We start from the raw sequence: 18692 nt of genomic DNA, 5'->3' as shown, positions 1-18692 counted from the left end.
GCAGGAAAAGTCTTTGAATTTTAGGAATGACATGGTATAGTGTCTCAACTTAAGTCCACAGAATGGACTTTTTTCCAACTTTAGACCTATTTCTCTACATTGGTGCAAGACTTTACAAAGCTCTAGCTTTATATGCTTTCAGGCTCAAATCCAATGGAAGACCTATTTATCTCTCAGATGACCAAGCACATTTTTTTGTGCATTGGCTATGATCCAACGATGTGCACATCCCTGAGTCAGGTGCTATTGTGGGGGAATGCAAAGCTGTGATTAGCCAGGTCCAAGCCATATTGTCAATACTTAAGCACGTGGATTGAGCTTGAGCAAGGAATGTTTTCCCAAAACAAAACTTGGGAAGGGGCTAACAGATGTGCAGAGGAGATAGATGCTGGGCTGTCAAAGAGCAGCTGTATATTATACAACAGAAGTTATTCCCAAGTGTTAGATCACACTGGAAATACACTTACTCATGAATAAATACCCTAAAGTTGTCAAATTCATAAACAGATCTTTGGGAAAAAAGAAATAGTAATCATTGTTATCTTCAATATTTACTACGTTAGTTGAGATTTTAGATTATAGGCTGTCTCATGTTAACATTAAATACTATCATCATGAAAAATAATCACATTGATGCAATCCAAATGGTTTTTGAGGAGATATTATTATGAAAAGACTGAAATAATTGATCTGAAAGCATATTTTCTTTATTGGAAAAGGTATTTTTCAAATGATTCTTACAAAAATATGAAATTGCTGCATTTTATTTTTATACCACAAAGGTAAAGGTGGCTCTGGCCCTATCTGATCTTGTCATTTATACCAAAGCTGAGAAGTTCAGAAGCTTTCAGCATTCAAGACTGTATCAGCAATTTAACGAAAGTAATTCTATTGGGGAGACAGAAGCCCGAAAACTTTTAAAGCTGAGAGGTAAATTCTTATGATTCAAACAGATGAAGTGTTTAAACAACTTTTATTCACTGCCTAAATGTCAAGATTGGTCAATGACATTTATAAAAACGGTATTCTCATAAGCTTTCAACATATTTAATGCAATTTAAAAGGAGGCTATCTGCCTCAGGTCACATGAAGCTTTATTTCACAGAATTTGTTTAATTTTTTTAAGTCATGAAATTTTGTTTGGCAATGTCCAGCATGGACATTTTTGTAGGGAGAGCTCTGGTGAGCAGTTAGTGGAGCAAAGCCGTGAGTGACAATGTTGAAGAGGTAGGCAGAACCAAATTACAAGGAAGTGAACTTTGTCTTAGAATCAAAGGCAAGCAGGAGAAGATTGAAGTCTTAGGAGTCACACCATCCCCTATGTGTTTTTGAAGGATGTCTTTGATAGCAGTGCAAAGGTGAGACTTCCTGTAGGGACATGAGGAAGGCTCATGGTAGAGAGCATGGAGCCACAGTGAACTGTGTAGACCCAGCAGGCACCTAAGATAGACAAAGAAATGAACCTAGAACCTGTATGTCCCAGGTGAAGGAGAGCGAGGACGTGCATCTAGGGCAGGCTACCAGACGGCTATACAGAGTGTGTACTGTCCTGGCACGTCTGCAGTGGTGCCGCTGGTCTGCATGGCTTCTTTTTACTGTCTTCTGACTCGTAACCTGAGTTGGAGGATTCTGCTTGCTAGAGCCAAGATGCAAGGTCTTGGAAAGAGGATGGGAAGCAGATCTTACTTACCCTTTGTTAGACTTGTATGGTTGGGGAATAACCTCAGCTAAAAAAGGGATGGACAGGGCCCCGGGTGGCTCAGTAGGTGAAGCATCTGACTTCAGCTCAGCTCGTGAAACCATGGTTCGCGCACAGCATCAGGCTCTCTGCTGTTGGTTTGGAGCCTGCTTCGGACCTCTGTCCCTCTCTCTTTGCCCCTCTCCCTCTCACGCTTTCTCAAAAGTAAAAATTAAAAAAAAAAAAAAAGTAAAAAGGGATAAGCAATTAACTCAGCAGTGAGGTGACTCTCCAAATCCTTCTTAAAAAATACAATCTACCATCTTGTGTAGAAACACCATGACAGGAATATCAGCACCTGCAACTGACTCAAAAAAGCTGTTGGCTATTTGGAAATACAGATTCTGATATATTTCTTGGTTAACCTCTTTGGGCTGGCCACCAGTGCCCAAAGTGTTTTGAGGTATACTTCAACTCATCTCTTCAAACTGTCTCTAGGTATCTTAGGTCCTTTTGTTTACTTGTTTTTTAACTGTAGATTGTGTCTGAAATAAATTCAGTAGGGCTGAACCACAGTTAACAGAATAGAATAGACTTGAATAGAGTAGAAGAGATGCAATATAAGTAAGTGGGAAACATAATGAAACAATTATATGTGTATATTGTGTGTTGGGTGTCATATAAAATATATTTCTTCCTGTGAGTATTGTAGCAGGGTTTAAATTTGAATGACCTACTTTGCTAGCCTCTATTCTTTCAAACTATTGGATGGTTTTTGTTGTTCAAGGGAACAAGACCTCAGCGCACAGCAAAAGTAGTTCTAATTCTCTCACTCTCATTGTGTTAGCCACCTGCTCAAACTTTGATAAGGACTGGGAAGTTGTGAGTCGAGTCATAAAGTTTAGCATCACCGTCTCTTCGGAAAGAGTATAGAGCGTTTTTCTTCCACCCAAATCCAGTAATAAATAATTAATGCTGGGGCGAAGGTATGCTCCAAGAATGTCCATCATTATTAAAAACTTAAATGTCACTAAATTTATAATGCAGAAAAATCAGAAACAACTTTTCATATGAGTGGAGACATTTTAATCATTTAAAAATAATGTAGTAGGTGAATATTACTGAAATGGAATTATTTATTTTTCATACTATTTTTAAGTAAAAAATGGAAGTTTATAAAAGGGAACAAATAATATGATTAAATAAAAAATAAGAATATACATATGACAATAGAGTGAAAAGATATATACTAAGAAGTTACCTGGTTTTTAATTGAGTGATGAGATTATATATAGTTTTATTTTTTTTCTTATTTGATTTTCTCATTTATCTAAAATGAACATAAATTGCATGTATAATAACATAGTATGTTTAATTTTTAAAACTCAATTTCGGAAGTAACAAGATGATATTATGTTAAGGGTCTTTAGTGATCATTTCATCTTTATCACTTTGTAGATAGGCAAAATTAAGATCCAGAAGAGTATGGATTTTACCAAAAGATAAACATCTTGTTTAGGGCTGGATAAGGGATCATGATAGTTGGACATACATGATGTATTTATACATGAGTAGCTTAAAATAAACTTTCTCTCAAGGAGTGTGTAACTTCTAAAATTGAGAGCTGATGAAGTTAATTATTATTAACTTCAGTAATTATAATTTTTAACTTGACAATGATTCTATTCTAGTTTGACTATCAAAGGTAGTGGGCCATAGGCAATAAGCATTTCTCCTAATCCTGGTCACCATATTAGCAGGAGTAGTTGTGGGAACAGGATCTGCTTAATGAAAGAATAAAAGCCTTGGAGAAACACGAAACTGTGCTAAAAAATTCAAAGATGTCCAATGGTAAAGGGCATAAACTAGTTCTGAATCTCAAGTGATTTAAATAGAATATATACATATATATAAGCTTATAAAAATATGTAAGTAGAAACATAAATAGAGAGAAACAAATGGACTGTGTGTGGTATGTGTGTGTGTTTGTGCATACGTGTGCGTGAACTCTAAGTATAGACCTTATCTCAGTAAGGAAAACATTTGAAATAATCAGAACTATACCTGACGCTGTGGAGTACCCAACCCTATATATGCTATGTTTTGTCCTGTACATATATTTCTATGATAAAGTTGAGTTTATAAGGAGGCACAGAGATTAACAACAATAACTAACAATGAAATAGAATAACTATAACATACTATGATAAAAGTTATGTGAATGGGGTCTCTCTCAAAATACCTTATTGTACTGTACTCACCCTTCTTCTTGTGATGATGTGAGATAGTAATATGCCCACGTGATGAGACGAGATGAGACGAGGTGGATGATGCAGGTGTTGTGATGCAGTGTTAGGGTACTAGTGACTGTCTGGTGATTTGTCAGAAGTAGGATGATCTGCCTTGGACCTTGGTTGACTGTGGGTAACTGAGACTATGGAAAGCAAAACCACAAATAAGGGAGGACTGCTGTATTGGGAGGTAGCAGGTTCTCTTTCAGTGGAGACATGCAAACAGACATTGAAGGAATTTGAGGGAAGATGCTGTGGTGGTTAGGGTTGGCAGCTGAATTGAATAACTTTAAGGTCCCTTTCAATGCTGAGAATCTGTTGACTATTCAGCTGGGTTAATTTGGATGGCATTATATCTCTTTATGTGACTTACATGTGATTCTGCCCTAATGTGAAAACCAATGTAAAAAAAAGACAAAATGAAGAAAGATACAAGTTTGTTTTCAAAAATGGATGCATTTTATTTGGTATATGTGCTGTCGAAGCGAGCACTGGATGCATTTTATTTGGGATTTTTATATATTCTTACATCAAAGAAATTAATTTGGATGTGAAAAAATGAAATATATTATTTAATAATTTTTTTCTCAAGTGAATGCTTAGTATACATAAAATTGTCGAATAAAAATTATTAGTTTCTCAATAAGAGTGAATTGCAGCGTCAAAGACCTGGATTTATTTTGATTTCCATGAATTGCAAATATTTTTGCCTAAACAATACATATCAGAAGTACTGAAACAATTATAGGATTCTATAACATAGAGAGGCATAGCCGTTTATTTAGTTTATCTGAAATCTCTCATGATGTTCTTATATTTTTTTAGCCCACGAGTTTGTTCTTCACACCAGGAGGTTCATTACCAGAATTTATCCCAAAGCAACAAGAACAGACTCCTCTAATTTTAATCCTCAAGAATTTTGGAATATAGGTTGTCAAATGGGTATGTTACACTGAGTTTTGGCAAAAAGAAGATAATAAATTCATTTTATGAATTAATGAACGACTTATGAAAAGAACTTCCCAAGTAGATTTTTTGACCCTGGGTGTTTTGGGGTCAGGCAATAATGATGAATCATTGGTTTCAAGAGCTGAAGTTATTCCTAAATGGGTCAGAGAGGGTAAATCTAAGTGAGAATTAGGCACATGGAAGTTAAATTCATGAAGAGTTAGCATGGGAGAGGTAGGAAGAGAAAAAAGAAATAAAAATGGATGTCAGAGGACAGTGAATATCAAGTTCTTTGCTTGAAAGATTTGCTAAGGGCTTCTTTAAATCAAGTGACTTCTACCTTTTATACTTTACACCAGTTCTACATTCACAGTACTGAAAAGTGAATGAGATTGCATAGCTTTGTTATTTGTCTTTACCAGACTTTCCTTATTCCAAATTGATTAGCTGTTATCACACAGGCACTAACCAGTCAGAAGGTACCAGGTGTAAAGCCCTCTGCTCCTGGATTGCAGCAAGGCTCATAGGTTTGTGGACAGAGGGGAAGAGTGGGGTTAGGATTGGTGGGTGAGGGGATGTTAGGGAGAGAGAGGATGGTATTACCAGCCTATATGGATGTATTTTTATTTTTATTTTTATTTTCTTATTACATTTTTTTTATTGTTTATTTATTTCTGAGAGAGATAGACTGAGTGAGAGCTGGGGAAGGGCAGAGAGAGAGGGAGACAGAATCCGAAGCGGGCTCCAGGCTCTGAGCTATCAGTACAGAGCCCAATGTGGGGCTCAAACCCACAAACTGAGATCATGACCTGAGCCGAAGTCAGACGCATAACCAACTGAGCCACCTAGGTGCCCTGGATGTATTTTTATATTTTAACAGCAATTATTGCTCTGCCTGTTTTTCCCTTTCTCTTTAAGTGATAACAGTATCCCTTTGGACCTGAAAGTTTATAAAATATTTGGTGTCTTTTCTTCTGGCACCTAGTGTGCCTATTTTCTCTATTCTTGTATTTCCTGAATGTCATCTGATCTGTACATTGCTATTCTATAATTTATATTGTATGCCAGCTTGATTTTTAAATCAAAGTTATAATTTAAAAATTAAACTTTGAAACTCACCTTTGTAAATTAATATACACATGGCAGGAAGAAATGCTTAAAAATCAGGAATTATTCTGGCTAATGATGCTTGCTCTTAAAATGTTTAGAGATCTAAAATCCATGATTAGGTTTCAGTATATCTTTTAACTGTTTTTATTTAATTGTACCCTCTAATTCCTGACAATATCAAAATACTTTTTGCTCACAGTGGCCTTAAATTTCCAGACACCTGGTCTGCCTATGGATCTTCAAAATGGGAAATTTTTGGATAATGGTGGTTCTGGATATATTTTGAAACCACACTTCCTAAGAGATATTAAAACACAGTTTAATCCGAATAAACCACCAAACCAGAGTGATCCAGTTACACTTACAATAAGGGTAAGATTAATAGCTTTTACTTTTTATGGTTATTGTATAAGCTGGAGAGTATGCATTAATATTTTGAGTTCTACTAATTTCCTTTAATGTCCTTTAAATTTCAGTTGATCTTTTTAGATATTAAAAAGGAGTGGTATTTCAGCACCATTCTGTATCTGAAAATCTTTCTGTTGACTTCTGGCATGAATGATTATCCTGCTTGTGAATAGAAATATTGACGCTGAAAGCTTCTCCTCGCCAAAGCTTTTTTATTCCATCGTCTTTAGGCATTTAATAATGTGATAGAGAAGTCTGAGTTCAGCCCACTAGTTACCCTGTGGATACGCTACTCTCTTCCTCCTTAACTTCACAGAATTTTACTAAAAGATTTTAGGAGCACCTTGCTTTTCATTAATCTCCAGATTTAGACTTCCACAGCTCAGAAGTTTTGCCCCTTGTCTCTGAATAGTGTTTGGTTAGTACTTAGAAACCAAAAGTATGCATACGCTGTTCATGAGTATCTGCCTGCATGTGTACTAATTCCCGTCAACTCACTTTTTTTTTTCTGCCTTTGATTTTCCTCCATATCTGATTTTATTCTTTACTGATTCTAATGTAGATGTGAATTTTTCTTCTGCATCATCGGTTTCTTCCCCTCTAATTTTTATTTACCTCACACTGCTTCCTTTTTATTTCTGTCTGTATCCTAGCGAGCACCCTTTCCCCCTGACTCCTGTCTTGTTATTTCATCTTTTGTTTTATTATATAGTCTGTGTCATTTTATTGGGAGTAAAAGTAGTTGTCTAAAATTTATTGTTTCCATTAGTATAGACATTTTTGAAAACTTTCTTATTCTTCTATAACCAAAGTGCTATATTTATTTCCTTTTTTAAATGTCACTGAATCATCTGAAAAGCCCCTAGCTTTTTCTGTCCATTTAGGTATAAGCAATTCTATTTTAGATTGTATCTGCACCTGTGGTTTGCAACAAATTGGGTGGGTAGGGCTCTTCAGTTCCTGTCTTTAATTAACTAGTTGCTCCTAGAACCATATGAATCATCTCAGGTTTTTTTTTTTAAGTTTATTTTATTTATTTTGAGAGATAGCGCGCACACATGTGTGCTCAGTGGGGGAGGAGCAGAGAGAGAATCCCAACCAAGCTTGGTGCGGTCAGCACAGAGCCCAATGCAGGGATCGATCTCATGAACCATGAGATCATGACCTGAGCTGAAATCAAGAGTAGGACCCTTAATCAACTGAGCCACCTAGCGCTCCCCCCCACCCCATCAGGGTTTTTGTGTCTCCTGTTCTCACTCGGGAGTGTGTTGGCTGTGCTGGCTGATGAGAGCTTGCCTTCTCTGGTTCCCTGGCTGTCAGAGTGCAGGAAATGCTATCACCCAGAAGGCATGCCCCCATAAGTCTTCCTCCCTTGGCTCCTTCCTCTACGGTCCTGATGTCACGGGGCTTGGGGGACTATTTTCATCCACTTCAGGCTCTAGCCTTTTTGTCCCAGCTGAGAATGGAAACTTAAGAGATGTTGCCGTTTTCCAGAGATGGAGGTGGAAAGAGAGTATAGCAAAATTGAATGAGACAGAAATGATCCTGGCCACTGCAGCAGATAGTGGCAGCAAATATATATACACAGTAGCTATATATAGACTATATAGTAGTATAGTGCCAAAGTATGTAGTTGACTTTTTTCTTGGTTGTTAGGGATTCTGAGACTCTAAAGTAAGGGCATACGGTAGCTAGGTAGAAACTGCCTTCAGCACTGATGCAGCCCCAAATCAATTAGTTGGCACTCTTTCTAGGATCCAGCAAAATATTGTCCATTAAACTGCCTTTGCAAATATAACTTTGGCATTCTTTTTGTATTTTTTAATACAACAATCTAAAGGTTAGTAAATTTTTCTTTTACTTTTTCGTTATGGTGTTAGCTAGAAAGTATACATTAATATTTTAACTTCCGTTGATTTCCTTTAATGCCTTTTAAATTTCTGTTGATCTCTTCAGCCTCAATAGGTGGGCGGTATTTCAATCTCTTTCTACATCTGAACCAAGGTCTCCCTGTTGCCTTTTTGCATGAATGAAAAAATGCAAAAGTCTGCATTGTTCTAAACACCTAGTCTAGTAATTGTCATTGCTGTGCCAGTGAGAAAAAGGGATGAATCAGCTGCTTTGTGATCTATTCCTCACAAATCTGCTTACTGTGCTGGGGCTTTCCTATCTCTTCCTACCTGTCTCCGTCTCAAATGATTCTTTCTTGTTCACATTTGTGGGCTCCTCTTCCTCTACCCAGCTCTGAAATATTTATATTGCTAAGGCTTTTTCTTAATCCTCATCTCAAACTATTCTCCTTGTGTCCTTTTATATACATTCATGGTTTCAACTGCCAACAATGCCCAAATCTAATCTGACTTCATTTCTGGAATAAAGGAATATTTTAAATACCTTAATTAGCATCCTTACCTGTTTAATCCCTGTTCTGTCAAACTTAAAAATATTAAAGGCTGAACACCCCTGCCCGGTCCAATCTTATTTTCTTTAAAGGTCAACGAACTTAGTCGAATTCATTGTGTCAATTAACTCAGCCTACAAAATTGGGAACCATTCCTCTCTTTCCACATCTTTATCAATTACTGTGTTCAATCCATCTCTAAATTTCACTGATCCTACTTCGAAATATCTTCCTTATCCAATCTCTTGGTCTGATGCCATATGCTACTTTTTTTTTTTTTTAAAGAATTTGTTACCTGTCATCACATTTATTCGTTTGAACTTCTAAGGGGTTTTCACTTAGCCTGTCTCAGTCCTCCTGACCCATCTTCCACAAGTGGCCCAGAGAGATTGTGCTCCGTACTAATCTCATCATGCCTACTTAATATTTCTTTATGCTTCCTGCTTGCTTTCTTAGTTGGGGCTTAGCCTAATTCTCCAGCCCCACTTCTCACCACTTCCAGTCTTGTAGCTTTTTCTGTAACCATATGGAAGCCTTTTCTGTCCACATGCTACCTGCATGCATTGCTTATGCTTTTTCCTTTGGCTGGATTATTCTTCCAGCTTTCACCTGCCTGTTGCCTTCACACTTATTTTTCAAGATTTACAGGGTCACTTATTTTTGGAAGTTTTTTTCCTACACTAAATTAGTTACGCTTCTTTTTGTAGTTTTGTTTTTCCATAACACCCTATACATGCATATACTAGCCATTGTATTATACAGGCATATGTCAGAGATATTGCAGGTTTCATTCTAGACAACCACAATAAAGTGAATATCACAATAAAGCAAGTCAAATGAATCTTTTGGTCTCCCAGAACATATGAAAATTATGTTTCTACTATACTATAGTCTATTTAAAGTGTGCAGTAGTATTCTGTCTAAAAAAATGTACGTACCTTAATTAAAAATACTTTGTTGCTAACAAATGCTAACCATCATCTGAGCTTTCAGCAAGTCAAAATCTTTTTGCTGGTGGAGGGTCTTGCCTCAATGTTGATGGCTGTTGACTGATCAGGGTGGCAGTGGCTGGAGATTTGGGTAGTGTGGTACTGTTCCATCAGCTAAGTTGATGTAATATTCTAAATCCTTTGTTGTCATTTCAACAATCATCACAGCATCTTCCCCGGGATGAAACTTATCTGTTCAAGTTTTATCATGAGATTGGAGTAATTCAATCACATCTTCAGGCTCCACTGCTGATTGTAATTCTCTTGCTGTCTCCACCACATCTGCAGTTGGAACACACACATTTATTAGTTTGCTGATTTACATGGGCATGGTTTGTGGCACCCCCAAATAATTACCATAGTAATATCAAAGATCACCGAACACCGATCACTATAATAATATAATAATAATAAAAGGGTTTAAAAGTGAGAATTACCGAAATGTGACACAGAAGCATGAAGTGAGCAAATGCTGTTGGAAAACTGGTGCCAATAGACTTGCTCGATGCAGAATTGCCACAAGCCTTCAATTTGTAAAAAGTGCAATATCTGCAAAATGGAATAAAATGAAGCTCAATAAAACAAGGTACCCCTGTAATTGTTTATTTACTTGTACTTGTCTTTCTCCCCCCCTTGTCTGAAGGCCCTGTAAGGATAAGGACTGTTTCGTGCAAGTCTTATCCCTAGTGCCTGACACAAAGTATATGTTCAATATATGCAAATTAATTGAATGAATGACTTCTTTTTCAAGTTAAGAATAGTAAAGAGAACATATGTGCTCTTTGATTGAGAAAGAGAAGATGGAAGATGGCTAGTATGCATGGATGTTTACAAATGCCACCTGTTTGCTTCTGAAGGTTCTCATGTAGCGACATAAGTGGCATGATGTAAAACAGGCACGATTAATGATTTTCCCAGGAAACTGCTGCCATAGTCATGTGGGTCTTTCTTGCTTGCTTTGATCATCGTAGAGAGCTTTGTGATTACAACTTGTGCAAATTGGGGAAGGCATGACTCAGGGTTCAAAAGGCATAGTTTTGCCATTTGCTTTATGTCCCCGATAAAGACATTTCAACATTTCTGGTTTAATCTTTGTCATCTCTCAAATTAAGAGTTTCAGATTAGGTCAACCCTTTTCGAATTTATAAAAACAATGCAACAATTTTCCAAGTTCAAAGTCTGATGCATAAGGCCAATAGATGAAAGCAGAGGTGTTCTTGTTGACCACTAAAGGTCTTCTGTTTGACATTTGTCTTCTGTGGTGGCCCCTGAAAGGGCTTCTGTGAATCAGAGTGTAAAAATTATTTGAATAATAGTTTCTAAATTCTCTGTCAGTTCTCATATTCAATTATTATTATTATTTTTAGTGAGATGATTTTTTTTTTTTTTTTGGTGTGATGTGCACTAAAAGCTGAACTTTTCCATATTGGCAAAGGTCTATTACCTGCAGAGGGGATATTCAGCTGGTAGGCTCTCGTGTCAGTGTGCTAGTTGTTTATGGTCAATGTTCTGTCTAGCTAACCTGGTGTCTAATTTATGCTGGTCGATCAATGCCCATTCCATACTAGTTGTTAAATATTTGCACAGTCACCCTGGTTTCCAGCTAATGTTTAAATGTGTGGATGTAGGAAAGGAAAAATTACACATTGGCACTTTTTCTGTTTCTTTTTTTTCTCTTCCTTCTTTCATTCCTTCTTTCATTCTTATTGAAACTTATTTATTTGTTCCTGTTTATTATAATCTTCAGAAATTAAAATTATGCCTCAATTTTTAGGTTAGTACATTTTACAAATGAATACACTTGAATAATTGTCTTTTGTTTGGACTTTGCTCCTTAAAGTAAGACAAAACTTAGCTTCAACAGTTAGTTTGACTAATAAAGGGTTAAATAAAACTATGATTAGTTTAAGTGTTCTGATACCCAGTTCTTAATATACATATGAAATCATTGATTTTGTCAGACTCAGGTTAGTTATGATAATATTGACAACAAGAGATAATATAAGATTTTGTGATAAATTATCCAAACATATAAATTATACTATCAAGAATGCTATCATAGGAAATTATGCAGTGTTTTTTCTTACATTTCAGAAGTAGTATTAATATTGTTTCTAATTTTTGGCTGTAGACAGACAATATGAATTTCAAAATAGTTCATGTTATCAGAGTAATTCAGCCTGGTTTACAGTAGACTGTGATTATAACAATACTTTTAAGCAATGGCTTTTAACAGCTATAACAAATACTTTATTTGATTTATTTTATTTTATTTTTTAACATCTATTGATTTTTTTTTTTTTAATTTTTTTTTCAACGTTTTTCATTTATTTTTTGGGACAGAGAGAGACAGAGCATGAACGGGGGAGGGTCAGAGAGAGAGGGAGACACAGAATCGGAAACAGGCTCCAGGCTCCGAGCCATCAGCCCAGAGCCCGACGCGGGGCTCGAACTCACGGACCGCGAGATCGTGACCTGGCTGAAGTCGGACGCTTAACCGACTACGCCACCCAGGCGCCCCAACATCTATTGATTTTTTGAGAGAGAGAAAGAGCTCAAGCAGGAGAGGGGGAGAGAGAGAGGAGACAGGATCTGAAGCAGACTCTGTGCTGACAGCAGGGAGCCCGATATAGGGCTCAAACTCATGACCATGAGATCATGACCTGAGCCAAAATCAAGAGTCAGACGCTTAATCGACTGAGCCATCCAGGCACCCCCAAAACATATACTTTAAAAATAAAAATATACGTTGAACTATAAAACTCAGTGTGAATTCTACTATAATTATATAGTGAAATTAGAATAATATAGACATATTCCTAGTATTTACCTATTGATGCTTGAGGATAAAAGGGTTAAAGTTTAAAATATACACTATATTCCACTCTTAATTTTTTGTGGGAACTGAGAGTCTATAATCTTTTCTGAAATACATGTTTTATTTTCAAATTACATGACCGTACAGTTTGATATCCTGCTAAATTTCTGTGTTCAAATACTTTTGTGCAGCTCATCAGTGGTATCCAGTTACCTCCCAGTAACCACTCATCATCTAACAAAGCTGACGCATTAGTGATTCTAGAACTTTTTGGTGTTCCAAATGATCAAACAAAACAGCAGACTCGTGTCATTAAAAGAAATGGTGAGCTCCTAACATATTTTATTGAACTTCTACTGGATTTCTTGCTGGAAAGCTTATAATTTGTCTATTGATAGAGTTTTGATACATATTTATTAATCATAAGGCCAGGGCTTTGCATTAGGTTTAAGGTGACCAAAGTGTTATATACAGCAAAAACAATTGGATAATGATTCAATGTATTGTTCAGATATGTTTTCAGATTACAGATACAAAAACTTATCTGGTCCGAAAATTGCTGCTTTTTTTTTTTAAGTTTATTTATTTATTTTGAGAGAGAGTGTGAGCAGGGTAGGAACAAAGAGAGGGAGAATCCCAGGCAAACTCCATGCTATCAGTGCAGAGCCCGATGTGGGGCTTGAACCCACAAAAAAATGAGATCATGACCTCAGCTGAAATCAAGAGTCGGATGCTTAACCGACTGAGCCACCCAGGCACCCGAAATTACTGCTTTTTTACACTTTGACCTCCTTTTTATGTACCATATTGCTGAATTCAAGAGACATTTTGATGGCTGCAAAGCTGCTTAGCTTCTAGACTTTGTGTAAAATAAAGAATGTACGATTGTTCTGATACAGCATGTTACCCATTTTTACTTCGCTGTTTGAATTATTTTAGATCAAAGGTCTGTGACTTCTGGCTCTGGCTAAAGATGCCATAGAAACCCACTCATACAATATTTGGATTCATAAGTCAGTCATTTTTGCCAGAAGGGAAATGTAGAAATGGAAGTGACTTGGGTAAGATTTTCAGTTCTGCAATCCTGTGATATTTTATGTAATACAGTACTGATGTTGTCACTTCTTGGTTGAGTTTGAAACCATTAAGGACATTACAGTGTAGATTCCTGGGATTGACCTTTAGTCTGGATCACCTTGGAGGAGACCTTGGAACTGATTCGTGAGTCTGTAATTTTCTTTGAGTGGGTATTCCCAAAGTATAGTGGGCTTCATTTCAGAGTCTGAAAGTACGTACCAGATTAAATGGCACTGACAGAAAAACAGGTGCAGTTTTAACACTTTTTTTTTTTTTGGGTGGGTCATCTCCAGTAATATCCACCATCTGCCCCCTGCACTGACACCCCAAATACTCTTCCAGTGTGGCCCCTCATGCAAAGGGCATGGAAAAAAGATGTGGGGAGTTTTGGTTACTTCATCATAGGTCGTCGATGGGAAGGGATATTGGTGATGACCTGCCGCCTTATTTGTCATTCCTCAGAGCTGAAGGCACATTACAATGGATTTGTCAAGAAATGGTAGCCGCTTATGTCAGGAAGCTTATAGTAACCTACCTCTTGTTCTCTTCATCCCCATACTTGAATCTTCATGGCAAGATACACAGAACATCTATTTATACAGCACACCCCTTATAATGTGTTTCTAGCTCCCATTAGAATTTAGATTACGTCCTGGGTTTTATGGAAATATTCCTGTGAAATTAAATTTGGTGTATCTAACATTACTGAGCCTGTTTTATTGGAAGTCTGATGCTAAGTATCAAAAAACTTAAGATCTCTACTTATTAAAGGTATTATTATTTATGTATGTCCCAACTAACTCTATTTTAGATAGTTTTCAGTTCAGTATGGGACATGAGATACAATAAAACTATCACGATAGAGTCATTAGTGTTTTTTTTTTTAAGTTTATTTCTTTATTTGAGATAGAACGAGAGCGTGCAGGGGAGGGGAAGAGGGAGAGAGAGAGCAGAGAGAGAGAGAGAGAGAGAGAGAGAGAGAGAATGAATTCCAAGCCGGATCTGTCAGCCAGACACAGAGTTTGAACTCACGAACTGTGACATTATGACCTGAGTCAAACGCTTGACCAGCTGAGCCCCCAGGTGCCCCAAGTCATTAGTGTATTAAGGAAAGTACAGAGAATTGTAGTGGAAGGGGCACATTTGGAGATGGTTTTGGAGAATGAATCGGATTTTTTTCCCAGAGATTGTGGATGAAAGCATTGCAGGCAAAAGGAATAATATGCACGCTAAAACCTGGAGAAGACTAGCTTCAAACACGCTAGGTGAAAGTACTGAAGTTTAAAATGGGTGAAGTACAGGGTACTTAAGAGGGATTAGTGTGAGATAAAATATAAAAGTTAGGTTGGGAATGGTCATGGAAAATCATGAGAGCCATGATGAGGTGGTAGGTACTTTCTTTTCTGTGTTGTATGTAGAAAATGAATAGAATTAAAACTCTTAAGCAGGGATATAACACTAATATAGTTGAGCTTTAAGGAGATTATTTCTACAGATTAGGTAGGAAGACGTGTATGTGGGGGAAATGAGGAATACAAAATAGAGTCAGGATATGATTTCATGGCTAGAAGATGGGGAATTCAGGCCAAAGAAGGCACAGGCATCAGAAAAGCAATGGAGGACTTATGTGAGGAAGACTAGCGGGAGTAAAAGTCTAGAAAGCTGGACAAAGGAGGATACTAAGGTGGCTTAGCTGCTAGAGTAATTGTGGTGTAATAAGAGACATGAGAGTGGAAGGAAAAAGATCATATTTGGGTAAGGTGTGGAAGCAATTCTTCAGTTTTGGTCATGCCAGAGAAAACTGTAACTATCAAATTTGGTATCCTGATTTACTTCCCTTCTTTCCTCCTTCCTTTTCTTTCTTTCTTTCTTTCTTTCTTTCTTTCTTTCTTTCTTTCTTTCTTTCTTTTCTTTCTTTCTCTTTCACAAATAAAAAGACCTTCTCATAGAATACATATGATATATGTGAGACAGAGAAAGGGAGACTGTTTATAGTGAATTAGGGTTGGAGGAGGAAGATAAGTCAGTTTAAGAATTTTGTGCAGACATTTTGCAGTGTGTATAAAGAACTGACACTTAGACCTGCTCCTGTACTCTATGGAGTTTTCTCTTTTCTTTTTTTTTTAAATTAACTTATTTATTTTGAGTTAGAGAGCATGAGTGGGGGAGGGGCAGAGAGAATGGGGGACAGAGGATCTGAAGCAGATTCTTTGCTGATAGTGGAGAACCCGATGTGGGACTCGAACTCATGAACCATGAGATCATGACCTGAGCCAAAATCAAGAGTTGAACACTTAACTGACCGAGCCACCCAGGTGTCCCAGAATTATTTCCTTTCTTAAGGCAAGGTAATACATTCATTATACCCGCGTGAGTCAATTGGTTTAATATTTTCATGGGCATAGACAGTATTCTGGATCACTCTCAGGTAAATGTGTGCTTGTTGACCACAGATGTACCACAGAAAACAAATTCTTTACAATTTGTGACAAATTAGTCACAAATTCTTTAATGCTTCTGGAAGGGTGACCTAAAGAGCAAAACCTATTGACATAGCAGGCATAGCATTACCTTTGTACATGAAAACAATATTATTTCACCCTGAACCTTTGAGTCTTTATTAAGTAGATTTTATATTTTATCTGGATGTGAATTTCTTTTTTAATTTTTATTTATTTTTGGGAGACAGAGAGACAGAGTGCAAACAGGGGAGGGGCAGAGACAGAGGGAGACACAGAATCTGAAGCAGGCTCCAGGCTCTGAGCTCCAAGCTGTCAGCACAGAGCCTGATGCAGGGCTTGAGCCCACAAAGCATGGGATCATGACCTGGGCTGAAGTCGGACACTTAACTGACTGAGCCACCCAGGGCCCCCGGATGTGAATTTGATTCCATTAAATTACACTTAAGAATTGGATGATTTGGGTCATATCGTGATGGATTTCTTATTTGGCAAGAAATTGTTTGGGATGATTTATTTTGCTAGAGATCTAACTTACTCATCAACTTGGGACTTTAAAGTGAGCACTTAGTCAAAAGAAGGATCAAAGGCTGGCTTTGGAGCACTTAGCTCTTAGGCCAACAACTGTCTATGGGGTTCTTCCCATAATAGGAACTGCTATAGAAAAATTATGTTATTTCATGTATTTGTTACTGAAATGCCCAAACATAGCATTCATGTTGCTTAATGAAAAATTTCTGCTCTGAAATCAGACTCCATTTGTTTGAATTCCTGTCCTGCCACTTAATGACTATGTATGTGAAACCCTGAGGAAGTTGTGTAATATATTTCTGGCTCAGTTTTCTCATCCGTAAATATGGGTTGTAATAACCCTGATGGGTTTGTGGTAAGAATTAAATGACATTATCTACTTAAAGTTCTTATATTGCCCAGCAATACTAAAGACCCAATAGTTATTGCTACTGTCATTATTATTCCTTTCTCATTGGATGAGTGAAAAATTCAAGTGCTCTAAAACATAAGCTATTAACATTACTAAGTGTTGAAAAGAAAAATTTCAGAGAACAGCTATTATGTATTATTCCCTAAAGAACACGTCTATGATTCTTTGATTATATCTTCCTTTATCTTTCAGCTTTTAGTCCAAGATGGAATGAAACGTTCACATTTATTATTCAAGTGCCAGAATTGGCATTGATGCGTTTTGTTGTTGAAAGTCAAGGTTTAATAACTGGAAATGAATTTCTTGGCCAATATACTTTACCAGTTTTAAGCATGAACAAAGGTAATATTCCTAAAAGTAACAGGATTGTGATACCAATTATAATTTAAATTTACCAAAGACACACATTGATATACCAAAGAGCTCTATTCATGAGAGTCAGATGTAAAGGAAATTTTATGAATTGACACACATTTTCTCTCAGTGGAATTATAGAAATGTGTTTTCACATGGAAGGTGGGGTTGTGGTTTGGGATTGCTGGGAAGACAAATTAGACCAACTTGGTATGTATGAGCATTTCTTCACATGGATCATCGCTCTTTTGTTTCAATTAAGAGTAGTCATGACTACCACAAAGAAATAAAGGATGGGAATCAAAGAGAAGGGACAAGCAGTGACTCATTCTTCTACCCAAGGAGAGACTGGGAACCCAAGACAATCCCTTCTTGACTCTTTTCAGGGCTGCCTTTATGTCGTAGTCAGCTTGCTGGGGTGATTTATACTCTGCTCCCAATTAACTCATCCCAACGTGTTTGTGTTTACTTCTCTAACACCATCTGAGCTGTACCTTGGAAACAGAGTCTGAAGCAGAAGGGTGGTGGCTAATTTAGCACACTGCACTTTGAGAGAGAAGAAGTGTGAGCTGTGTGTTCAGCGTTAGGCAGTAAGAAGTCAAAATAGAAGCTTCAAATATTTTATAGTTTGTGGGGAATTAACACGCAAGATGAATATAACTATGCTGTCATAGTTTTTACCTATGCTTAGTAAAGATAATGTTCTTTCTCAGCAGCTCTATCGGGAACACTGCTAATTTATCTTTATTGTTCTAATTAGCTCTGATTCCTTTTGCAGGTTACCGTCGTGTTCCTCTGTTTTCCAGAATGGGCGAGAGTCTTGAGCCTGCCTCACTGTTTATTTACGTTTGGTACGTCAGATAGCAATTAATAGCACCTGACATATCATTAGCTATACATCGTAATAAAACAGCCAAAATGAATGTCTATATCTTTTTTTTTAACATGAAGCAAAATAATTATTTGCAAAAACAGAAATATTGAGCAAGTTCACCTGTAACGCGCAAAATAGAATGGTGGAAAAAGGAGAACCAAACCTTCAGAGGTTCGCAACAGTGTGGCATTCTTGTCAGCCAGATTTTCCTGTTCCTCTATTGCTGAAGCTGCTCTTGCCACCTGCTTGTATCATTTTAAATTGGTAGAACTTACAAGCTCTTAAAATATGTCTGATTATATAAGATATGTTGGCAAATATTTATCAGTAAAAAGAAATGTG

The 18692-nt window shown here is 37.0% G+C and overlaps 1 protein-coding gene across 5 annotated transcripts in view; it reads left to right on the top strand.

Moving 5' to 3' along the window:
• The window catches only part of PLCZ1 (phospholipase C zeta 1), a 45671-nt gene extending 27272 nt beyond the window's left edge, over positions 1-18399 (top strand). For 3 of the 5 annotated variants that reach the window (XM_042945924.1, XM_042945921.1, XM_042945922.1), the window contains 6 exons: positions 783-930; positions 4795-4911; positions 6227-6399; positions 12835-12967; positions 17315-17464; positions 18255-18399. In XM_042945924.1, the coding sequence (XP_042801858.1) occupies positions 783-930; positions 4795-4911; positions 6227-6399; positions 12835-12967; positions 17315-17464; positions 18255-18340 (807 nt within the window). In that variant the 3' untranslated portion in view covers positions 18341-18399. Of the gene's footprint in view, positions 1-782; positions 931-4794; positions 4912-6226; positions 6400-12834; positions 12968-13582; positions 13705-17314; positions 17465-18254 lie in introns of those variants that run through there. The other 2 variants (XR_006204713.1, XM_042945923.1) reach the window with 2 other exon arrangements.
• The last annotated feature ends 293 nt before the right edge of the window (positions 18400-18692 follow it).

This window comes from Panthera leo, chromosome B4, assembly GCF_018350215.1.
Source record: "Panthera leo isolate Ple1 chromosome B4, P.leo_Ple1_pat1.1, whole genome shotgun sequence".
NCBI lineage: Eukaryota > Metazoa > Chordata > Mammalia > Carnivora > Felidae > Panthera > Panthera leo.
Note: the sequence above shows the minus strand (reverse complement) of the source record. Positions and strands in the feature narration are given on the sequence as shown.